Here is a 21,913-nt window from a genome sequence, read left to right on the forward strand (position 1 = left end):
CTGCAGTGCAGTGTCGGGCAAGCGTGCCCGGCTTCCAGGGGGTCCGGATGGCGTGGGTCACGTGGATGATGCAAACCTTCAGTACGGCAAACTTCCGTTCTGCTCCACAACTTCCCGGTACGGAACTCCGCCACGCCTCCTTCCCCTCTATGGCGTGACGTCACGACTGTAGCCTCCGCTGACGTTTCGAGAGGAACGCCTCTCTTTCTCAAAGCTTGGCTACTGGGGAATAGGAGGGTAGTTCTTTATACTGTGTGGTTAATAGGATTATTGAAAGGCATGCAGCTCAAGATCTTTGTTCAATCCGTGCGGAACTAGTGTGTTTAGATTAAATATCCACATAGTTTCACGTCTGGACATTTCTAATAAGAAATCGCCACCTCTCCATGGTCTTACTACTTGTTCGATGACACAATATTTAGATCCCTTAAAGGAGCAACCGTGTTCCATTTTGTAGTGTGCTGATAAGGGATGTTCTTTATTGCCCTTTTTAATATTGGTGCAATGTTCACTCAATCTTTCTTTTAGAGTACGTTTTGTTCTACCCACATAGTGCTTTAAACAGGGGCAAGTTAGCACATATATCACCCCTTTTGTGTCGCAATTGGTTACGTTTTTCATGCTGAATGTTTCATTCCCAGCAGTAATCTGGTAAATTCTTTCTATGGGGGAATTCGATTCTTTACATGCTCGGCAAAACCCACATCTTTTAAAATATCCCCTTGTCTTCTTTATCTCCGATTTCTTAATAGTGGGTGCTAGTAGATTGCCTAAACTCCTAGACTTCTTAAAAATTACTTGCGGATATTCCGATAATAAGGGGGTGAGTATAGGATCTTCCCTTAATAAACCCCAATGCTTCCTCACTATATTCCTCACCTTGGGGGCCTGGGATGAATATCTCATGACCACACTAGGCTGCTGAAAAGTATGGGCATTGCGGTTCTCTCTCTCTTCCAATAAAACCTGTCTGGCAGTACATGTGGCCTGTTCCCTAGCTCCCAAAATGATATCTTGTGGATATCCTTTATGTTCAAATCTGGCTTGCAAAATTTGAGCCTCTTTGTCAAAATCATCTATTTTGGAGCAGTTCCTCCTAAGTCTTAGGAACTGGCCTTTAGGAATATTCATCAACCACTTATAGTGGTGGCAGCTGTCTATATTAATGTAGGTATTAGTATCTACTGGTTTTAGGTATGTTTTGGTCAGAATCTTGCCCTCTTCTTTATACACAGTTAGATCTAAGAAGTTAACCTGCTGTCTACTCAATTCAGCTGTGAACTTCAGATTATATTGATTCTCGTTAATCCAACCTAAAAATGTATCGAGACTAGCTCGAGTCCCCTGCCAGATAAAAAATGCATCATCTATAAATCTCCTCCAGAGCACCAGGGAGGGTCCGGGGCCCTCTGGCCCATTGAGAACAAAACGCTCCCAATGGGCCATGTAGAGGTTTGCAAAGGAAGGAGCAAACCGGGTCCCCATCGCCGTCCCGGTGCCCTGGAGGAAATACTGTCCCTCAAAAACAAAATAGTTATGCTTTAGAATAAATCTAATGCTCTCTAAAATAAATTCTATCTGGTCCTGAGGCAATACTTTTGCCTCGTGTAGAAAAAACTCAACAGCTTCTATACCCTTCTGGTGGGGGATCACTGTATATAAGGAGCTAACATCAACAGTGCAGAGCCAGTATCCCTCCGACCATGCATAATTATCAAGAATTCTTAAAAAATGTCCTGTATCTTTAATATAGGTGGGGGTGGTTTTAACAAGATCTTGCAAGTACAGATCTACATACCCGGAAAGATTTGATGTCATGGACCCAATCCCCGATATTATGGGTCTCCCTGGGGGGTTGGTGAGGCACTTATGTATTTTGGGGAGATGGTAATACACAGGAATTCTGGGGTTCTCTTCGTATAAGTAAGCGTATTCATCCTCATCCAGAATACCTTTTAATTTGGCCTCTGTTAAGTGGATTTTTAATCTCTTTAGGAACTTCATAGTGGGGTCCATTGTTAATTTTTCATAAGTGTCCCCTTGAGTTAATTGGCGGAGTGCCTCCTGGTGGTAATCTCTAACATCCTGTATGACTATCCCCCCCCCCTTATCAGCTGGTCGAATCATGATGGAGGCATCATTCTGGAGGTCCCTCATTGCCTTCCTCTCTATGGTGGTTAGATTGTCCGCAAATTTGGTATTTAGTTTCCTAATATCCTCTAGTACTAACGTCTCGAAAGCCATCATAGGTTTACTGGCCTCATGGGTTGGATTGAACTTGGACCGGCATTTCAGCCCTGAGTGTTTATACGGGTCATCCTGTAACGTTTCGCTATTCAAATGATCCTTGGTCATCTTTGAGAAATACTTCTTTAAGCATAGTTTCCTCATAAACTGTTTAATCCCAATGAAAGCCTCGAATTTATTCAGCCTACCACCAGGGGCAAACTTAATTCCTTTCGCCAAGATTTTGTGTTCTACTGTGGAAAGGGTCCTTTGACTCAGATTAAAAATTCCTCCCTCTCCCATTACTGGCGCTCCAGATTTGAACATAAAGGATATCCACAAGATATCATTTTGGGAGCTAGGGAACAGGCCACATGTACTGCCAGACAGGTTTTATTGGAAGAGAGAGAGAACCGCAATGCCCATACTTTTCAGCAGCCTAGTGTGGTCATGAGATATTCATCCCAGGCCCCCAAGGTGAGGAATATAGTGAGGAAGCATTGGGGTTTATTAAGGGAAGATCCTATACTCACCCCCTTATTATCGGAATATCCGCAAGTAATTTTTAAGAAGTCTAGGAGTTTAGGCAATCTACTAGCACCCACTATTAAGAAATCGGAGATAAAGAAGACAAGGGGATATTTTAAAAGATGTGGGTTTTGCCGAGCATGTAAAGAATCGAATTCCCCCATAGAAAGAATTTACCAGATTACTGCTGGGAATGAAACATTCAGCATGAAAAACGTAACCAATTGCGACACAAAAGGGGTGATATATGTGCTAACTTGCCCCTGTTTAAAGCACTATGTGGGTAGAACAAAACGTACTCTAAAAGAAAGATTGAGTGAACATTGCACCAATATTAAAAAGGGCAATAAAGAACATCCCTTATCAGCACACTACAAAATGGAACACGGTTGCTCCTTTAAGGGATCTAAATATTGTGTCATCGAACAAGTAGTAAGACCATGGAGAGGTGGCGATTTCTTATTAGAAATGTCCAGACGTGAAACTATGTGGATATTTAATCTAAACACACTAGTTCCGCACGGATTGAACAAAGATCTTGAGCTGCATGCCTTTCAATAATCCTATTAACCACACAGTATAAAGAACTACCCTCCTATTCCCCAGTAGCCAAGCTTTGAGAAAGAGAGGCGTTCCTCTCGAAACGTCAGCGGAGGCTACAGTCGTGACGTCACGCCATAGAGGGGAAGGAGGCGTGGCGGAGTTCCGTACCGGGAAGTTGTGGAGCAGAACGGAAGTTTGCCGTACTGAAGGTTTGCATCATCCACGTGACCCACGCCATCCGGACCCCCTGGAAGCCGGGCACGCTTGCCCGACACTGCACTGCAGGTCCAGTCTCTCTCACCTAGCCGCCGGCCGGGGCTGGTGAGATTGAGCGGCTTCCCGGAAGATACTATCCGCCACAGGATTCATCATCAGAGGACTCAACACCTCAGGAGGGTGAGACCGCTCTACTTTAATCGTATCAAGCATTGATCCACATTACTTTGATGACTCACCACCCAGCCTGTTTTGCTTGCCAGCATCTTACTAGGCTTAAACGCCAGCTAACACCTTGCTTAATCTCTGCTTGCATCAAAGCTACTATTGCTATTACGCTTGGAAATTAATTATGCTAGCTCAATGAGCAGATATTGAGGTCTGTTGGGAACACCATCTCCTTACTAACACACGAATTATTTCTACAAAGTTCGCTGCTGCATCTGATCCATTACTGTTTCCTCGCAGGAGACACTGACCTCCTAGAGCAGGGCTGTTGCTCTAACTCATTCAAGTGCTATTAAGTATTACAACACAGCACTGGATCTACTGTTTTATGATTTTACTTTTATATGTATTTTATGTCACTATTGGGCTAATGCCCTTTTATACAGCTGTTCAGGTTATTTTGCCCAATATTTTATTAAAATTTCGTATTTCCATTCGACAAGCGCATCTGTAAGTTTTTGTATTCAAACCAAAGAGATGCCAGAGGAGGAAAAATATTTTTGGGAGGAGAAAGAAATCTCTCCATAATGAACAAGCTACACTGGGGAAGAATTTAGCCAGTAAAGAGAGGTAAAGCTCATTGCTGGCGACCTTTATATTGGGTGATGGCTGTACACACTTATTAAGAGTAATCTGTGATTATGAGACATGGCAACATTTGCAGGAACTTCTGTCATCATCCTAAAGGTGGCCATTAATGATACAATTCTTTGGGAGATCGACTGATCGATCAGAAACAAGAGGAGGGTGATAATTGGGGAGGAGTAATGGAAAAAGTGGGTGGAGGCTTAAGTTTGAAATGTAGCATGACAAAGTTTAAAGGACAACTGTAGTCAGAAGAATATGGAGGCTGCCATATTTATTTCCTTTTAAATAATACCAGTTGCCTGGCAGCCCCACTGATCTATTTTAATGCAGTGGTGTCTGAGTAACACTAGAAACAAGCATGCAGCTAATCTTGTCAGATTTGACAATAATGTCAGAAACATTGGATCTGCTTCATGCTTGTTCAGGGTCTTTGGCTAAAAGAATTAGAGGCAGAGGATCAGCAGGATAGCCAGGCAACTGGTATTGCTTAAAAGGAAGTAAATATGGCAGCCTCCATATCCCTCTCGCTACAGTGGTCCTTTAAGTGCCCCAGCTTGTCAGTGCTCACTAGTGCTCTGTGGTGTCTAAACTACCCCCAGATTGTGTTACAACTTAGTAGTTTACCTCCACAGTATGTCCTCAGCTGTGAATGGCTTGCAAACCCCTGACAGAGGCAGGGATGGATCAGCTTTGACAGCGATTGTAGTAACCAGTGACTGCTGGCAGATATTAGGAGCCAGCTATGAGTGCTGGCAGATATGGGGCCACCAATGACAGCTGGCAGATATTGGGAGCCATCTATGACTGCTGGCAGATATGGGGCCACCAATGACAGCTGGCAGATATTGGGAGCCATCTATGACTGCTGGCAGATATGGGGCCACCAATGACAGCTGGCAGATATTGGGAGCCATCTATGACTGCTGGCAGATATGGGGCCACCAATGACAGCTGGCAGATATTGGGAGCCATCTATGACTGCTGGCAGATGTGGGGCCACCTATGACTGCTGGCAGATATTGGGGACCATCTATGACAGCTGGCAGATATTGGGGACCATCTATGACTGCTGGCAGATATTGGGGCAACCTATGACTGCTGGCACATATTGGGAGACACCTATGACTGCTGGCAGATATGGGGCCACCTATGACTGCTGGCAGATATGGGGGGGGGGGGGGCGGGGGGCACCTATGACGGCTGGCAGATATGGGGGGCACCTATGCCTGCTGGCAGATATGGGGGGCACTTATGACTGCTGGCAGATATGGGGGGGCACCTATGACTGCTGGCAGATATGGGGGGCACCTATGCCTGCTGGCAGATATGGGGGGCACCTATGACTGCTAGCAAATATGGGCCACCTATGACTGCTGGAAGATATTGGGGGCCACCTATGACTGCTGACATATTAGGGGACACCTGACTGCTGGCAGATATTGGGGGGGGGGCACCTATGACTGCTGGCAGATATTGGGGGCCACCTATGACTGCTGGCAGATATCGGGGTCCACCTATGACTGCAGGGAGATGTTGTGGGCCACCTATTACTGCTGGCAAATATTGGGGGCCACCTATGATTGCCAGCAGATATTGGGGGGGCACCTATGACTGCTGGCAGATATTGGGGGGCGCCTATGACTGCTGGTAGATATTGGGGGGCACCTATGACTGCTGGCATATATTGGGGGGCACCTATGACGGCTGGCAGATATTGTGGCCACCTATGACTGCTGGCAGATATGGGAGGGCACCTATGACTGCTGACAGATATTGGGGGCCACCTATGACGGCTGGCAGATATTATGGGTCATCTATGACTGCTAGTAGGTATTAGGAGTCAGAAACCAGAACAGCAGCACTGGTAGGTGATAAATTAGGCTCCCCTAAACCAGTCTCTCTTAACAGCAAACACACCATTACTAACCTTCCTTATGGGGAGGTTTATTTTCAAATAAGGAAAATTGCGATGCACAGGTTACTTTAAAACGGTGTTTGGGGGGGGGGGTGGGGGGGGCATCTGCATTTGCTAATAGGACGACACTTTTCTAGTCCAGCTGGAACTGGTGTGTGGCTTCCACTCTGCTCAGGGATCTATCTGATGATCAAATGCTGCTGCTCCATCTGCCAATATATGGACACCTTTAGTAAAAATATAGCCTAAACCTCACTGATAATGAATTGCAGCCATAAAACTCTTGCTTGGAAGAGAACAGCTTCAGTGCACGGGACAGATAAAAAAAAGGTCAAAAGTTCATATATTCTAGCTCTGGGACACTGAACGACTGTGTCATTCAGCTGAGACAATAAAACATTAAACCTACCTAAAAAGAGCCCCAGGGGGTACTTACCTTGGGAGGGAGTGCCAATATCCGCCAGGGCTCCAGGATCATACCAAACCTGTGTGAGCCTCACGATGGGGCAGTAGCGGCTTTCCTTCAGGCTCAGGTGGAAATAGCCACGCACGATTGGATCCGCTCTACTGTGCAGGCACAGACACTGTGCACCTCAGCAGTACAGCGGATCCAATCGGGCTCAGCTATTTCCACCTGAGCATGAAGAAAAGCCGCTACTGTGCTTGCGTGAGGTTCACACAGGATTGTTATGATCCTGGAGCCATTCACCGCCGATTTGTGATGGCTTACAGTACTGGAACCGAGGGTTGGAGGGATCCTTATTAAGATCCAGAGGCGTACCCCTCCCGAGGTAAGTACCCCCCAGGGGAACTTTTTTCCTTACAGATTCTCTTTACGGCACAGCTATACCACAGACTCCTGTACTGCAGGTGTGGCCCTCATACGTCCGGCCACATGCTCACTTGGGGGTTGCTTGGTGTTCCCAATGTATAAGTCTTTGCACTACTCCAGCAGTGGCTCCTGTTCAATAAGCCAGCACTGATTCAGTAGGAGACCTCTGGCAACATGCCCTAACACTGCTACTGCCTACAGAGCGCATCCTAGTGGCTGCAGCCCTGAAGCACTTTGAGTCCGCAAGGGGAAAAGCGCAATATATAATTACTCAAAATTTGAAGTGGTTTGATAGAGCTGACATGCGTGTCATAAAAGAGTAATATCCGCAATTAGTTTAGAAAAATACAAAATTATTGCTTTATTAACATTATGAAATTCACTGAAACACTTTACAAATTTAAAAACGCATGGGATGGTCACCCCGCCACACATGCAAAGCACACCCCACTCACCCGTGCACCATACACACACACATAGGGTACTAGGGGATCAGATGCTATGTAGATTGGGACAAATCGTTATTTGATGAATAGGCTACTCCTCAGTCCTATTTTATACATAAACATTTCCATCAATTGTCATGATGCTTGATAGCAATTTAGTAGCAGCAGCAGATCTGAGCGAGTGCACAACAGTGACAGTCAGGTTGCTTGAAAAGCAATTGATGTTAGTAGCAACAGCAGATCTGAGCGAGTGCACAACAGTGACAGTCAGGTTGCTTGAAAAGCAATTGATGTTAGTAACAGCAGCAGATCTGAGCGAGTGCACAACAGTGACAGTCAACAGCAAACACACCGAAATATCACCTCGGTCTGAGCAGAACAGCTTCAAAACAACGGGTGGCAATAGAAATGTTCTGTGTATAGTCTTCTCAGTACACAGGACTGCACACTCCAAGTAGCTTTCCTTATTCTTAGGATCTTTAGGAAGTACAAGTTCCTGTCTCCGTGTGTTGCTGAGCTTGAAGAAAACAGGGATGTGAGGTTTGGTAAGAGCCCTTTATCATTATGTTCTTCTGCAATCTTTTTTCTTTGGATAGATAACTTCACATTTATTATTCTTCTATGTACAGAATAAATAACTCTATGAAATGCCAGCATCACATGTATCATCTGTCACCTGGGAATGCATCCTTCTATGTTTATTGAGGTTTCCTTTCAATGTAAAACCTTTCCCACACTCTGGACAAGAGAATGGCCGCTCCCCCGTGTGAGTTCTCTGGTGCTGAAGCATCCGTCTCTTCTCAATGAAGCGCCTGCCACAGTCCTGGCAGGTAAAGGGACGATCGTCTGTGTGAATCTTCATATGGGCATTAAGGCCGCCTTTCTCGTTGAAGCTTTTGCCACACACGGAACAGGAAAAAGGCCGCTCCCCTGTGTGAATTCTCTGGTGTATAAGCAGGGTCCCTTTCTCCACAAAACGCCTCCCACACTCCGAACAAGAATAAGGAAGCTCGCCTCTGTGAACCCTCTCGTGCCTAAGGAGGGTTCCTTTCCCCGTAAACGTTTTATCGCACTCTGAACATGAATAAGGACGTTCACCTGTGTGAGTCCTCCAGTGATTAAGCAAGCCTCCTTCCCCAGTAAAAGTTTTCCCACACTCTGAACACGAAAAAGGCCGTTCTCCAGTGTGCGTTCGTTGGTGTCTAACAAGAGTTGCTTTGATGGGAAAACATTTACCGCACTCTGAACATGAAAAAGTTCGCTCACCTGTGTGAGATTTGTGGTGCTTAAGCAGACTGTCTTTACGAACAAAACGTTTCCCACACTCTGAGCATGGAAACAGGCGCTCACCTGTGTGACCTCTCTGATGGGTGAGAAGGTTTCCTCTCTGAGTAAAACATTTCCCACACTCTAAACATGGATAGGGACGCTCCCCTGTGTGAACTCTCAGATGTTCAACAAGGTGTGATTGTTTTTTAAAGTTTTTCGCACACTGAGGACATGAATATAGCTTATCATTGCTGTATCCAACAGGACGGGATTCCATGGAATAGGACAGCTCCGAATTATTGAGATTATCGGATAAATCTACGTTATGAAAACTCGGATTGATATTTGGGCTAACAGGATGTGATGAGTTGGCAGATTCCTCAGGATTAGAAGGATCAGGTGATCTCTCCTCATGGTAAAGTCTGTGATGTGTATTTCCAGTAATGGGGTTTCCTCCTGGAGAATATTGTGTGACACCATTATCTTCTGCATTATCATCTGGAAAAGAGATAAGGTGACCCTCAGAAATATTCTAAACATAGCATCTATCTGTAAGGAAAAATAATTTGGGAAGGGGAAAGTAACATTTAAAGGACATTCCTTGCTTCTGTCAGGCATAATTTATGTTGGTTATGATTGGTATAGTAGTTAAGTAGTTGTAGTCTAGTAATCAGCAATCACCCTATATTCTGGCAAGGTACAGCTTGCAGCTATACCGCCAATATAAGATCAGCAGTATTTTAACTATACAGTACAGTCAAAAGAACTATGGCATAGTATGAATACAATAATGATATAATGGAGAGGTTAACCATATAAAAAATGTCTATGTTTCTGTGTGCTCACTAAATATAGCAATCAGTGATAGCAATATAGCAATCAGTGATAGTGTTCCAATATTAATAATAGTGAAATTAAGTCCATTAAACACAGTCCAATGGCTTATTTACGTGTCCATGGATCGCTGCACCAGTCACCAAGCATATGATGTGGAGACCGATCTGCTGAGAAGTGGCTAGGAAACACCTGCCAGGATATACTGAGCGCATCTGCTGTCTTATAACTTGGACAGCAAGTTAATAGGCTGATGTGAAGTTTTTGCTCCTGTGGAGACCTAACTGCTGAGAACTGGCTGGGAAACACCTGCCGGGACATACTGAGTGCATCTGCTGTCTTATAACTTGGACAGCAGAGCATATGGTGAGAGGCCACGTATGACCTTTGTGAGCTATCTGCATGCATCTGGGAGAGTGTATATGTTCCAGAGTTTTGGAGGTGTTGTTGTTGCAGTCTGTGGTTTGGCAGCAATATCACATGGTGAGGACCTGTATAACCTTGTAATTTGTGGTGGATACACAAACAGATATTGTTTACAGCACTGGGTGTTGTCGGAAGAGGCAATGTTATAATACAGTATCACGCTATGGTTTTATTTCTTTTTTTCTTTGAGTGACACAACTGCAAGAAGATTTTAAAGTACATGTGAGCGCAGCATCTTGAAGGAGAACTAGGTTAACCATATGGTGTACAGTATTTCCACCTAATTTGTTGGAAACATGATGTTATATTGAAGAATAGAGATGGGCCTTTCATATGGTGTACAGTATCTCCTCCTCATTTGTTGGTACTATGATATTATATTGAGGAATGGAGATTTCATATGGTGTACAGTATCTCCTCCTCATTTGTTGGTACTATGATGTTATACTGAGGAATGGAGATGGGCCTGTCATATGGTGTACAGTATCTCCTCTTCATTTGTTGGTGCTATGATGTTATACTGAGGAATGGAGATGGACCTTTCATATGGTGTACAGTATCTCCTCCTCATTTGTTGGTGCTATGATGTTATACTGAGGAATGGAGATGGGCCTTTCATATGGTGTACAGTATCTCCTCCTCATTTGTTGGTGCTATGATGTTATACTGAGGAATGGAGATGGGCCTTTCATATGGTGTACAGTATCTCCTCCTCATTTGTTGGTGCTATGATGTTATACTGAGGAATGGAGATTGGCCTTTCATATGGTGTACAGTGTCTCCTCCTCATTTGTTGGTGCTATGATGTTATACTGAGGAATGGAGATTGGCCTTTCATATGGTGTACAGTGTCTCCTCCTCATTTGTTGGTGCGATGATGTTATACTGAGGAATGGAGATGGACCTTTCATATGGTGTACAGTATCTCCTCCTCATTTGTTGGTACTATGATGTTACACTGAGGAATGGAGATGGACCTTTCATATGGTGTACAGTATCTCCTCCTCATTTGTTGGTGCTATGATGTTATACTGAGGAATGGAGATGGGCCTTTCATATGGTGTACAGTATCTCATCCTCATTTGTTGGTACTATGATGTTACACTGAGGAATGGGGATGGACCTTCCATATGGTGTACAGTATCTCCTGCTCATTTGTTGGTACTATGATGTTATACTGAGGGATGGAGATGAACCTTTCATATGGTGTACAGTATATCCTCCTCATTTGTTGGTACTATGATGTTATACTGAGGAATGGAGATGGACCTTTCATATGGTGTACAGTATCTCCTCCTCATTTGTTGGTGCTATGATGTTATACTGAGGAATGGAGATGGGCCTTTCATATGGTGTACAGTATCTCCTCCTCATTTGTTGGCACTATGATGTTACACTGAGGAATGGGGATGGACCTTCCATATGGTGTACAGTATCTCCTGCTCATTTGTTGGTACTATGATGTTATACTGAGGAATGGAGATGGGCCTTTCATATGGTGTACAGTATCTCCTCCTCATTTGTTAGTACTATGATGTTATACTGAGGAATGGAGATGGGCCTTTCATATGGTATACAGTATCTCCTCCTCATTTGTTGGTACTATGATGTTACACTGAGGAATGGAGATGGACCTTTCATATGGTGTACAGTATCTCCTGCTCATTTGTAGGTACTATGATGTTATACTGAGGAATGGAGATGGACCTCTCATATGGTATACAGCAGTGTTCCTCAACCCTGTCCTCAAGGCTCACCAACAGTGCATGTTTTGTGGAAATCCACAGAGGTAGTTAATCAGCTCTGCTGAGACACTAATTACCCCACCTGAGAATGTTTGTGGTTTTCTGCAAAACATGTACTGTTGGTGGGCCTTGAGGATACAGTTGGGGGACTGTGGTGTACAGTATCGCCTCCTCATTTTTTGGAAAGGTTATACTGAGGAATGGAGATGAGCCTTTCATATGGTGTACAGTATCTCCTCATTTTTTTGGTAACATGATGTTATACTGAGGATTGGAGATGGACCTTTCATATGGTGTACAGTATCTCCTCCTGATTTGTTGATACTATGATGTTATACTGAGGATTGGAGATGGGCCTTTCATATGGTGTACAGTATCTCCTCATTTGTTGGTACTATGATGTTATACTGAGGAATGGAGATGGGCCTTTCATATGGTGTACAGTATCTCCTCATTTGTTGGTACTATGATGTTATACTGAGAAATGGAGATGGGCCTTTCATATGGTGTACAGTATCTCCTCCTCATTTGTTGGTACTATGTTGTTATACTGAGGAATGGAGATGGGCCTTTCATATGGTGTACAGTATCTCCTCTTCATTTGTTGGGAACATGATGTTATACTGAGGAATGGAGATGGACCTTTCATATGGTGTACAGTATCTCCTCCTTATTAGTTTAGATCATGATGTCCCACTTTGTGCTTTTACATGTAAAAAAAAACCCTACTTGATTGTTTTTCATTGTACTTTTCTTTTAAAAATGCACCACTTCCTTTGCATGCCATTTGAGGTTTTGGTTTTTACCAACCTGTGCTAATGTCCAGACCACATTCCTCTACTTTAACTGTCCTCATTTCACTTTCTTCCAAATCACCCCACACACAGGTCTCCTCCTCTTCTTCCTTAACTGTTACCACCATTTCACCCTCCTCTTCAGACTGCTGATCACCCCTCTCATCCATCACTTCTTCTTCCTCTTTAACTTCAACTTTCACAATAATCTGTTCTTCATCCTAAGCTCACAAAATGATACAGAATTGGCATTTTAGCATATGAGCCTCTTTTAAATGCACCTCCTTAAAAAATTCCAATAGTTTACAGACACTTTTGACTTCTACATTCCACCTACCTGAAAGACAGTGGGATCTTCCTGTGTACAATCCTGGGAATAAAGAGGACCTGTACATCTCTCTGGTTTGGTCGTGTTACTGGATCCATCTGTGGGAGATACACACTGACTAAATAGTGATTTTATGTGTTTATATAATCATAGAGAATCTAGGTGGATCCCTACTTGCTGTTCTCTCCTTTACTATAATTATCCTCTTACCTGGTGCTGTGAGGGGTGTCCGATTTTCCATCAGAACATCCTTGTAGAGATTATTGGGTCCTTCTAAATGCGGTGCCTCCTGTATGGAGCAATAGATAGGTTCCTATAAGGTGTTAGGATGTCCCTAATACATAAAATGATAAAGACACCACCAGACCCATCCATGCCATAATTTCCAGCACTGCTCACCTCTCTTGTCAGCAAATCTTTTATCTTCTGGATGACTTTTAGAATTTTCTCCTTGTTATTCCTCTCAGGCATTGGAGAATGAGGTGGCGGCACTGTGATACAGGATGCGCCTTGGACATGGCTGCTGGCTACCAAAAGCTCACCAGATGTCTTCCTCACTACTTCGCAATCCTTTAGAAACACACACAGTAACCACGTATGTTCCCAGAACCCCCCTCATCTCCCCAGTCAAGTCAGCATTTTAATGGAACTAAGTGTTAAGTCATGTAACTTTCTCAGAATCCTATTCACCTATGCAGTCAGGTCTGTGTTTATAAATATGAGATGAGAGTGACATCATCTGACCTTTGAGACTCCATCTCACCTCTCCAGTCAGCAGGTAGAGGAGTTCCAGGGTGAGGTCTAATATCTTCTCAGTCATGTGACTCCACCTCTCATTCATCCTCATTGATTTGGTCATGTGAGCTATAGAGGAGGCTCTTCTCTGTAGAGGGACACAAAAAGAATTATAAGGACAGTGGAGTTAGGTCAAGAAATTATTGGTTTTTGTTGTGTCATTCCTTTGTGTTGTTAGGTTCACCTTAAGTCTGCAGGTCATCATCTTTACTGCTGGAAAACAAGAAAAAACACCAGACAGCACCAACTGCCCTTATCTATTAACACACCCACTACCAATGCAATAGGCTAAAATGTTGTTTTACCAATGTGATAGGCTAAAATATTGATATATATATATGTGTGTGTGCGTGATTGCTTAGTAGTTGGCAACAGCCATTATTTCTCACAATGCAACAAAGATCACATACAGGAAGCTGTCAGGGCCATGGAAAGGGGCATTGGCTACTGATTAGTCTTAAAGTGAACCTCCGGACTAAAAATCTACTCAGCAGAACTGAAAAGGCTTGGTGTTTCTTTAACAGTTTCACAGCATCAGAACTTTGTTTTTCTTACCAAAGCATCATCTTAGCTGCATTTTTATCTAAGCTCCACCCATCAAAGAAAAAAAGCCTGGGCTTTTTTCCCTGATGCTGTGCAGAGCATGATGGGATTTCCTATGTTGTTGTTCACGTTGCCTAGCAACTGGGAGAGGTGCTCAGGACACAGGACAGTTGGAACTATGTCTCATGCTCCCTGTCACCTCCTTTCAACCAAAAAGATGGCTGCCATCATGAAATCAAACATTTGCCTGTTCTTTTAAAACAGGGTGGGTAAGAGATTATATTACCTATCTATTTTAATTAACATAACTAATGTAACTTAATGACAGTGGGCCTAATTCACAAAGCGGTGATAACTCAGTTATCACGCCTAAAAGAGTTTAGGCGTGATAACCTTTGCACTAGCAGAGTTATCACCGCTTTGTGCTGCTGAACGTGCAAAACTTTGTGCGCGGGAGCTTCACGCGAGTTGCTTCACATCACGCCTAAACTAAGTTTAGGCGTGATTAAGGGCTTTTCACAGGCGTGCAAAGTGTTTGCACCGCTTTGTGAATCAGGCCCAGTATGTTTGTTTAGGCTGGAGTTCCTCTTTAAGGTTCAATCTTGGGTAGAGTTACCGAGGTGACGTGTGACACAATGAGATAGAAATGAGTATGTACTGTGCCTAGCACACAGTAAACTGTGCTGCGTTCCTTTTTTTTTTTCTTTGCCGAAAGAGTTAGACATCAGGTATGCAAGTGACAGTTTCTGTCCGGGTCGGAACTGGGTCGGACTATAGTGTCACCCTGACTGATATGGAATTATAGCAATAAAACTTTTTCCTGACAGTAAATGGCTTCTGGGAGCAGGAAAGAGATAAAAAGCGGCAATAGTTCACAGATTTTAGCTCTGGCATACTTCAATGAATGTGTCGTTGAGCAGAGACAATGAAACAATAATAACTTAAAAAGTAGATATAAATGTAAAATAAAACTGTGGGATGTCTTAAAAAGTAGTTTTTAGGTGAAGGAGGGGAAATACAATTGTTTATTTCATCAGTTTTTTTTTCACCTCGGATGTCCTTTAAGTAGGGTATTGTGCCTCTGGAGAACACTGGACAAGTACTGCCTTCATGCCCTCCATAAAACAAGTGCTAACCTTGCTTAAGGCCTTGTTCATAGTGCGTTCGGCTCGCATATCCGTCCGCGGTGGGCTTATTTAGAGGTGTTTTTTCTTTCCGATTCCCGGCGCTTGGGTGGGCAATTTTTTCACCACTTTTTTGTGGTTAGCGGTTTCCGACTCGTTTTTTCCCAAGTGTTTTGGTAATTCACTCCCTGACGCAAATCAGGAAGTGAACTCTTTGATCTGGAAAATAATAAATACAATGTATTTATTCTTAAAAACGTGAACGCAATCGTTCCACAAAGCGGTTTTGTGAGCGTTTTGCGTTTTTCCTATACCTTCTATTGAGGTGGGAAAAAAAATGGCTCAAGCACCGCTTAGATATGAACTATCTCATAGAGAATCATTGCGTAAGCGCTTTCAGGGTGATTTTGAAAAATCATCCGCACTTCAAAAATTACAAAACTTCCTGCAGTGTGAACAAGCCCTAAAAGTCAGTTTCTGCATTGATACTGGCAAATCAAATGCAGTACCTGCAGCTCCTGAATCTAACTAGTCTTTGCAAGCTTCTAGTTCAGTCCTCACTAATGCCAGTTCCTGCTGAACTAGAATTTTCATTTGCCTCACTTTTTTTTTTTAATCACAGGAAGGCATTAGCCGCATTATATATTTTAGGCATGTTCCACGCCCACCTGAGGAAACCGGAAGTGACCGGTGAAACATGTCGTGGGCTAGCATGGGACGCTTGGTGGAGATCCCTTTGATGCCCTGACGCTCCGCTCTGTGCTCTCCATCCGGCAAGCCCTGCTTCCCCTTCTGTGCACTTGGAATCTCCCTGCCTGGAGATGCTTGGGACTCACGAGCAGCATCTCTGCACTGAATGTGAAGTATGCAATCTGTGACTGGAAGCCAGACGCCATGGATTCTGTACTGTATGCTTCTTGTTATAAACTACTACTGAAAGGATTGGATCCTGCTTATACATACAGTGTTGGCTTACTTGCTCTCCTATGCTTTGAACTGACTCCATGTGTATGCTATGCCATTAACCCTTACTGAGATGCATGTGCTTGCCTATCAGCTGGGATTTTCCCACAACAACATTGCTACTTGTGAAACACACTGCTTATCTTGCTATGTATGGCATTAGTGACTATGGCATTCCACTGTTGATGATTGGGAATCATTCAGGCGCTTAATTTTGATGGAGTCAGATCATCTTGTTTCCAGCAATAATAGCTATGAGCGATTAACAGGCCTGTTGCTGAAGTGTTTAGGTGCACACAGGGGTCTCAATATAATCAGTGCAGTGAGCTTGCGGTGCGAGTGGATTGTATGAATGTGGGCTGATGGTGGCCTGATCAACCACCATTTCAGGTTTTAGGCTGGTTTCACACCAGGACGTTGCGTTTTAGGGGATGTTATGGTCGCATAACATGCCCCTAACGCAACGCCTGGTGCTCTCTAATGTGGACGTCAGAGTGAGCCGCGTTGTGCAGCTCACTCTGGCGTCCGTGATGCCGTGATGCGTACTCTTGGACGCATGCAGCATCACGTGGTCCCGCCCGGCCAATCGCCGCACAGAGCGGCCGCTCCAGGAAGTAAACACTGCACGTCACTGAGTGCAGTGAATATTAATTAGCCATGTGCCTGGCCGCTCTCCGCTCCTCCCCAACATTACTGAGCATGTGCAAGCAGTCTAACGCGGCTCTGCCGCTTATAAAGTACTGCATTCAGTACGTTGTCTAATGGCGCAGCGTTACTAAGTAACGCAACGTGGGCACTGTGAACAGCCCATTGATTTTTCATTGCTGTGCGGTGGGGTGCGTTACAGGCTGCTCTAACGTGCGCCTGTAACGTCCCACTGTGAAACCAGCCTTCATGTTTGTTAATCTTTTTGATACGAATAAAATTATGATATTTTAATAGTAACACATTTCTTGTAGTGTGGTTTGGGGTATACGCCCTCCTTATTTCTCCTCCAAGTTTTTTGCAATTTATATTTTACCACTAGAGATGTAAACTGATTTTTTTTTAAATCTACTATTGCGAGAATAATTAGACAATGAATTGGAATTTTGGGTGCAAGTCTAGTTGAGGGGACCCAGCAGGAAATCTCATAGGAAACAGTTCTCCAATCACAGCACCCTCTACAGCAGGGGTAAGGAACCTATGGTTCAGGAGCCAGATGTGGCTCTTTTGATGGCTACATCTGGCTCACAGTTAGGGGTTGATTCACTAAGCTACACTGCTCAAGCAACGCAGCATAGTGTGGCTGCGCAAGTAAAATATTCAAAGTAGGCACGCTACTGCTGTAGCATGCACTACTAACTTACTCCCTTTAGATTGTAAGCCTTTGGCAGACCCCTCTCCCGTGTGTCCTGCTACCCTAGCAACTCTTCTCATGGACTAACTCAGACTTGATTTGCTGGGTCTCTGTAAAACGCACTTTATACCCTGATTGCATGTATAACCTTGTGCTGTGTGGTATAACCGTTTGCTACTTCTCTGTCTGTCACCCCTTATTACATCTATCCCTATTTATTGTCCAGCGTGTGTAATATGTTAACCCTTTATAAATACAATAAATAATAATAATAATAATACTCCCGCTCCCCCCAGTACTAACGGCCGCTCCATATGTCCAACCATGGATCCTCTCAGGTCCAGTGACTTTATACGATGAGATCCCTGCACTTTGATTGGTCCAATAGGCTGCCTGTCATTTGACAGGCAGCCTATTGCACCAAAGTGTATGGGGATCTCGTCCTACAAAGTGAATCAACCCCTAAGTCAGCTAGCTAATTGTACAAGCTGTTAGTCGGTATTTCTCCTGTCTGTCTGTCTCTCAAGGAAATTGCTGATGTTGCTGAAACACAAGAGAAGCTGAAGACATGTCTGACATGGAGGATCAACTGTATACACATAACCATGGCAAAAGGGACGTGAGCCCTCTGCTGCACATGCGCACTGTCCCAGTTTGAAACATATTGTATGGCTCTCACAGATTTACATTTTAAAATATGTGGCGTTTATGGCTCTCTCAGCCAAAAAGGTTCCTGACCCCTGCTCTACAGCATGAAGTGTTGTGATTGGCCAAATAGTGTAGGTATACAGCCTATCTGAACCCTTGCATTTCTAGATGGTGCTGACTGTCCATGCAATCCTGTTAATGGAATTTCCCAGTGAGGTTACCTGCTGGGTACCTGCTTATTTTGTGCAAATAAAATTCGGAAGGCTAACAATTGATAAATGAATGAACCTTGTGCTACTGTCTGATTTATCTCCTGCTAATCCTGCTTTAGAAATTGGTGGGGAAAGCTGAATTGCTTACTTCTTTATATAATGACATGCATAGCGCCCTATGTACAGAGTGATGGGGGAGAGGAGAGGGGTTCTTGGGCAGGGGATGGTAGCAAGTCATCTCCACAGGGCTTGGCAAAAGAAAAGTAGAGATATCTTAGCAATGACCCTTGAAAGGTTCTTGCATTTATCTAATATATTCCTTGGTGTATAACAGCGACTAGTGATGATAGGGATAAGGGGTGGGACACAGCAGAGTGGCTGGGAGTAAAGATAAATAAAATAACATATTAATCTTATTACCTTATCTGCTGCCAGTTCCACTAATGTCTCCTCTCTACTTCCTCCTGCCTCTCCTCCAACTTCCTGTCTTTGCGTTCCACCTAATGCAATGAGCTGAGATCTGCCTACCACCTTGTGGTCAGTAACAGAACTGCAGCCTCATTCACCTGAACGCTAGTAAATAAGTCATGTCTTGCCGTGTGAGGATTAATCTATTGATAGTCCATTAGATGCAAATAATTCCAAGTCGATGCAAATATTAACAGTGCGTTTTAAGTTTCTTTTTTTAAATTTCTTTATTTGTGAAAAACCTACTGTTATGCTTAGGACAGGGACAGTGGCGTAGCTATGGAGCTATGGGCCCCGACGCAAGTTTAATATGGGCCCCCTCCCCCCCCTCCCCTGGCATGAATCTGGCCCACCAGGCCTGGAGTTCGACACCTGTGCATTAGGAGGTTTGTTCAATAACATTCAAATTATACCCTAATGGTTGAAGATTTAAATTACCAGTTTGCATTGACTATTTAGGTAATAATAATTTGGAACGTGCTGTAGTATGTACCTCTGACAAAGCCTGCTAAGGGTGAAACATGCTGGGTTTTTATGTGTATGGGAGTATGTTAGTCTGACTCTGATTCCTACTGTCTGCTCACTGTCTGGGGAGAAGTTCTATGTTTCGCATAGTGCAGTCCTGAGGGCCATTAAAGCGGACCTGAACTCAGAACGTCCTCTCTGCTCTAAAAAAGATATACAACAGTATAATAACTTTTAAACAAAAAACATTTCTTTGTTACACCTGATACAAATCCTAAAACAGGCCTGCACAGTTTCTACTTCCTGATTCATGGAAGCAGACATATTGTTAACTTCCTGTGCTTTCACAGCCTTATCTGCCATAGGCAGTCATGTGACACGGGGAGATCAGATTACAATCTGTAATTAGACACAAATTTGGGGAAATTAACCAGGCAAAACTCTCTAAATACATACAGGGTGCATTTCTCTCTGATTTCCTTCAGTCCTGTGCAAGAGGTCATGTCCGATTTAAGCCATTGACTAGCACATTTGAACCACTGGAGTATATACACACTGCAACAGTGGACGTCTACTAGCTACACGAGTAACTATATAAGTTATATTCCAATGCGTTAGGGGCCTAGTTGTTTTTTGATCCCCCGAGTTCTTTGTCAAGTATTTGTATTCCGTTACTACAATAATAGGGGCCTAAGCATATGGCAGTGTGCAACACAGGTGGCTGTGTGTTTTACAAGACACCACCCCGATCTACATCTTCCCAGAGGTACAGGCAGGGAGCGCACACCACCCCGGCTTACACCTTCCCAAAGGTTCAGGAAGGGAGCACACGACCCCAGTTATACCTTCCCAGAGGTTCAGGCAGGGAGCACACCACTCCAGTTTACACCTTCCCAGAGGTTCAGGAAGGGAGCACACCACCCCAGCTTACACCTTCCCAGAGGTTCAGGCAGGAGCACACCACCCCAGTTTACACCTTCCCAGAGGTTCAGGCAGGGAGCACACCACCTCGGTTTACACCTTCTCAGAGGATCAGGCAAAGAGCACACCACCCCAGTTTACACCTTCCCAGAGGTTCAGGAAGGGAGCTCACCACCCCAACTTACACCTTCCCAGAGGTTCAGGCGGGAGCACACCACCCCAGTTTACACTTTCCCAGAGGTTCAGGTAAGGAGCTCACCACCCTGGTTTTCACCTTCCCAGGAGGTTCAGGCAAGGACCACACTATCCCAATTTACACCTTCCCAGAGGTTCAGGCAGGGAGCACACCACCTCGGTTTACACCTTCTCAGAGGATCAGGCAAGGAGCACACCACCCCAATTTACACCTTCCCAGAGGTTCAGGAAGGGAGCTCACCACCCCAGCTTACACCTTCCCAGAGGTTCAGGCGGGAGCACACCACCCCAGTTTACACTTTCCCAGAGGTTCAGGTAAGGAGCTCACCACCCTGGTTTTCACCTTCCCAGGAGGTTCAGGCAAGGAGCACACCATCCCAATTTACACCTTCCCAGAGGTTCAGGCAAGGAGCATGTGTGTCGTGCACAATTCAAATAAGTGTTTTCCGTGCCTCAATGTGATCATATAGCACATAATTTTTCTTTTTTTCTTCAGATCTTTTAAATTCAATCAGTTTTCCTGATTGATTGTATCATTTGAAAAATTAAACCAATTCACTGTGCGCTATTATTTTTTTTTTTCTAAACATAGATCAGAATTTTTCACCAGACAATAGATGAAGTGATAAAACAATTTGGGAAATTTGATAGTTTTCCTAATTTGAAAAGAAATGGATTTAAAGAGAATCTGTAACTGAAAAAAAACCCTCTGGGGGATACTTACCTCGGGAGGGGGAAGTCTCTGGATCCTAATGAGGCTTCCCCCGCAAGTCCTTTGTGCCTGTGCGGTAGAGCGGATACAAACGGGCTTGGCTATTTCCGCCTAGTGCGCCCGCGCTGGATCGCAGAGAGGTAAATATATCACTGCTAGGGATGATCGGAATGAGCAAATTCCGTTCCGCCGGAATTGCGGAATTCCGCCAGCGCTAAATTCCGTCGCCATTACATTTCCGCAGAATTTTGCGAATTTTCGCAGAATTCCGCGGGCCGGCAGAAAAATTAAAGTAATCGCAAATCAAACCTTGTTTATGCTAAATGGTAGCCCATGGGACCTAGTGGCTTTTTTTTTTTTTTTTGCAGCAGGAGATGTCGCTTAAGCCATGGGATCTAGCGGTGGTCCCATGGCGGTCGTTTTGGTGCCGCAGGAGGTGTCGCTTATGCCATGGGACCTAGCGGTTATCCCATGGCTATCGTTTTGGCGCCACAGGAGGTGTCGCTTATGCCATGGGACCTAGCGGTTATCCCATGGCTATCGTTTTAGCGCCACAGGAGGTGTCGCTTACACCATGGGACCTTGCGGTGGTCCCATGGCGGTCATTTTG

The 21,913-nt window shown here is 44.2% G+C and overlaps 2 protein-coding genes across 2 annotated transcripts in view; both read right to left on the reverse strand.

Annotated features, from left to right (window-relative positions):
* Positions 1–19,009, reverse strand: part of LOC137536873 (zinc finger protein 585A-like) — a 52,233-nt gene extending 33,224 nt beyond the window's left edge. The window contains exons 1-2 of the mRNA XM_068259056.1: positions 18,963–19,009; positions 13,682–13,801 (exon numbers count right to left, since the gene is read on the reverse strand). Of these exons, the coding sequence (XP_068115157.1) occupies positions 13,682–13,777 (96 nt within the window). The 5' untranslated portion in view covers positions 13,778–13,801; positions 18,963–19,009. The remainder of the gene's footprint in view (positions 1–13,681; positions 13,802–18,962) is intronic.
* LOC137534738 (zinc finger protein OZF-like) lies at positions 7,413–13,700 on the reverse strand. Its single transcript, XM_068256361.1, has 6 exons — positions 13,663–13,700; positions 13,318–13,488; positions 13,129–13,231; positions 12,928–13,016; positions 12,607–12,811; positions 7,413–9,289 (listed from the first exon to the last, which is right to left on the reverse strand). Exons 2-6 carry the CDS (start codon positions 13,387–13,389, stop codon positions 8,163–8,165), a joined length of 1,596 nt encoding a protein of 531 aa, XP_068112462.1. The 5' UTR covers positions 13,390–13,488; positions 13,663–13,700; the 3' UTR covers positions 7,413–8,162.
* Positions 19,010–21,913: the final 2,904 nt, after the last annotated feature.

Source organism: Hyperolius riggenbachi, chromosome 10, assembly GCF_040937935.1.
Source record: "Hyperolius riggenbachi isolate aHypRig1 chromosome 10, aHypRig1.pri, whole genome shotgun sequence".
NCBI classification, from domain to species: Eukaryota; Metazoa; Chordata; class Amphibia; order Anura; family Hyperoliidae; genus Hyperolius; species Hyperolius riggenbachi.

Excerpts from the sequence above, each read along its gene's own strand:
- LOC137534738 (XM_068256361.1), bottom strand. The coding sequence starts at position 13,389 with ATGCCTGAGAGGAATAACAAGGAGAAAATTCTAAAAGTCATCCAGAAG. Across the intron at positions 12,812-12,927 it reads AAGATCCCACTGTCTTTCAG|GATGAAGAACAGATTATTGT; the intron begins GTAGGTGGAATG and ends TTGTGAGCTTAG. Across the intron at positions 9,290-12,606 it reads TGGTCTGGACATTAGCACAG|ATGATAATGCAGAAGATAAT; the intron begins GTTGGTAAAAAC and ends TCTCTTTTCCAG.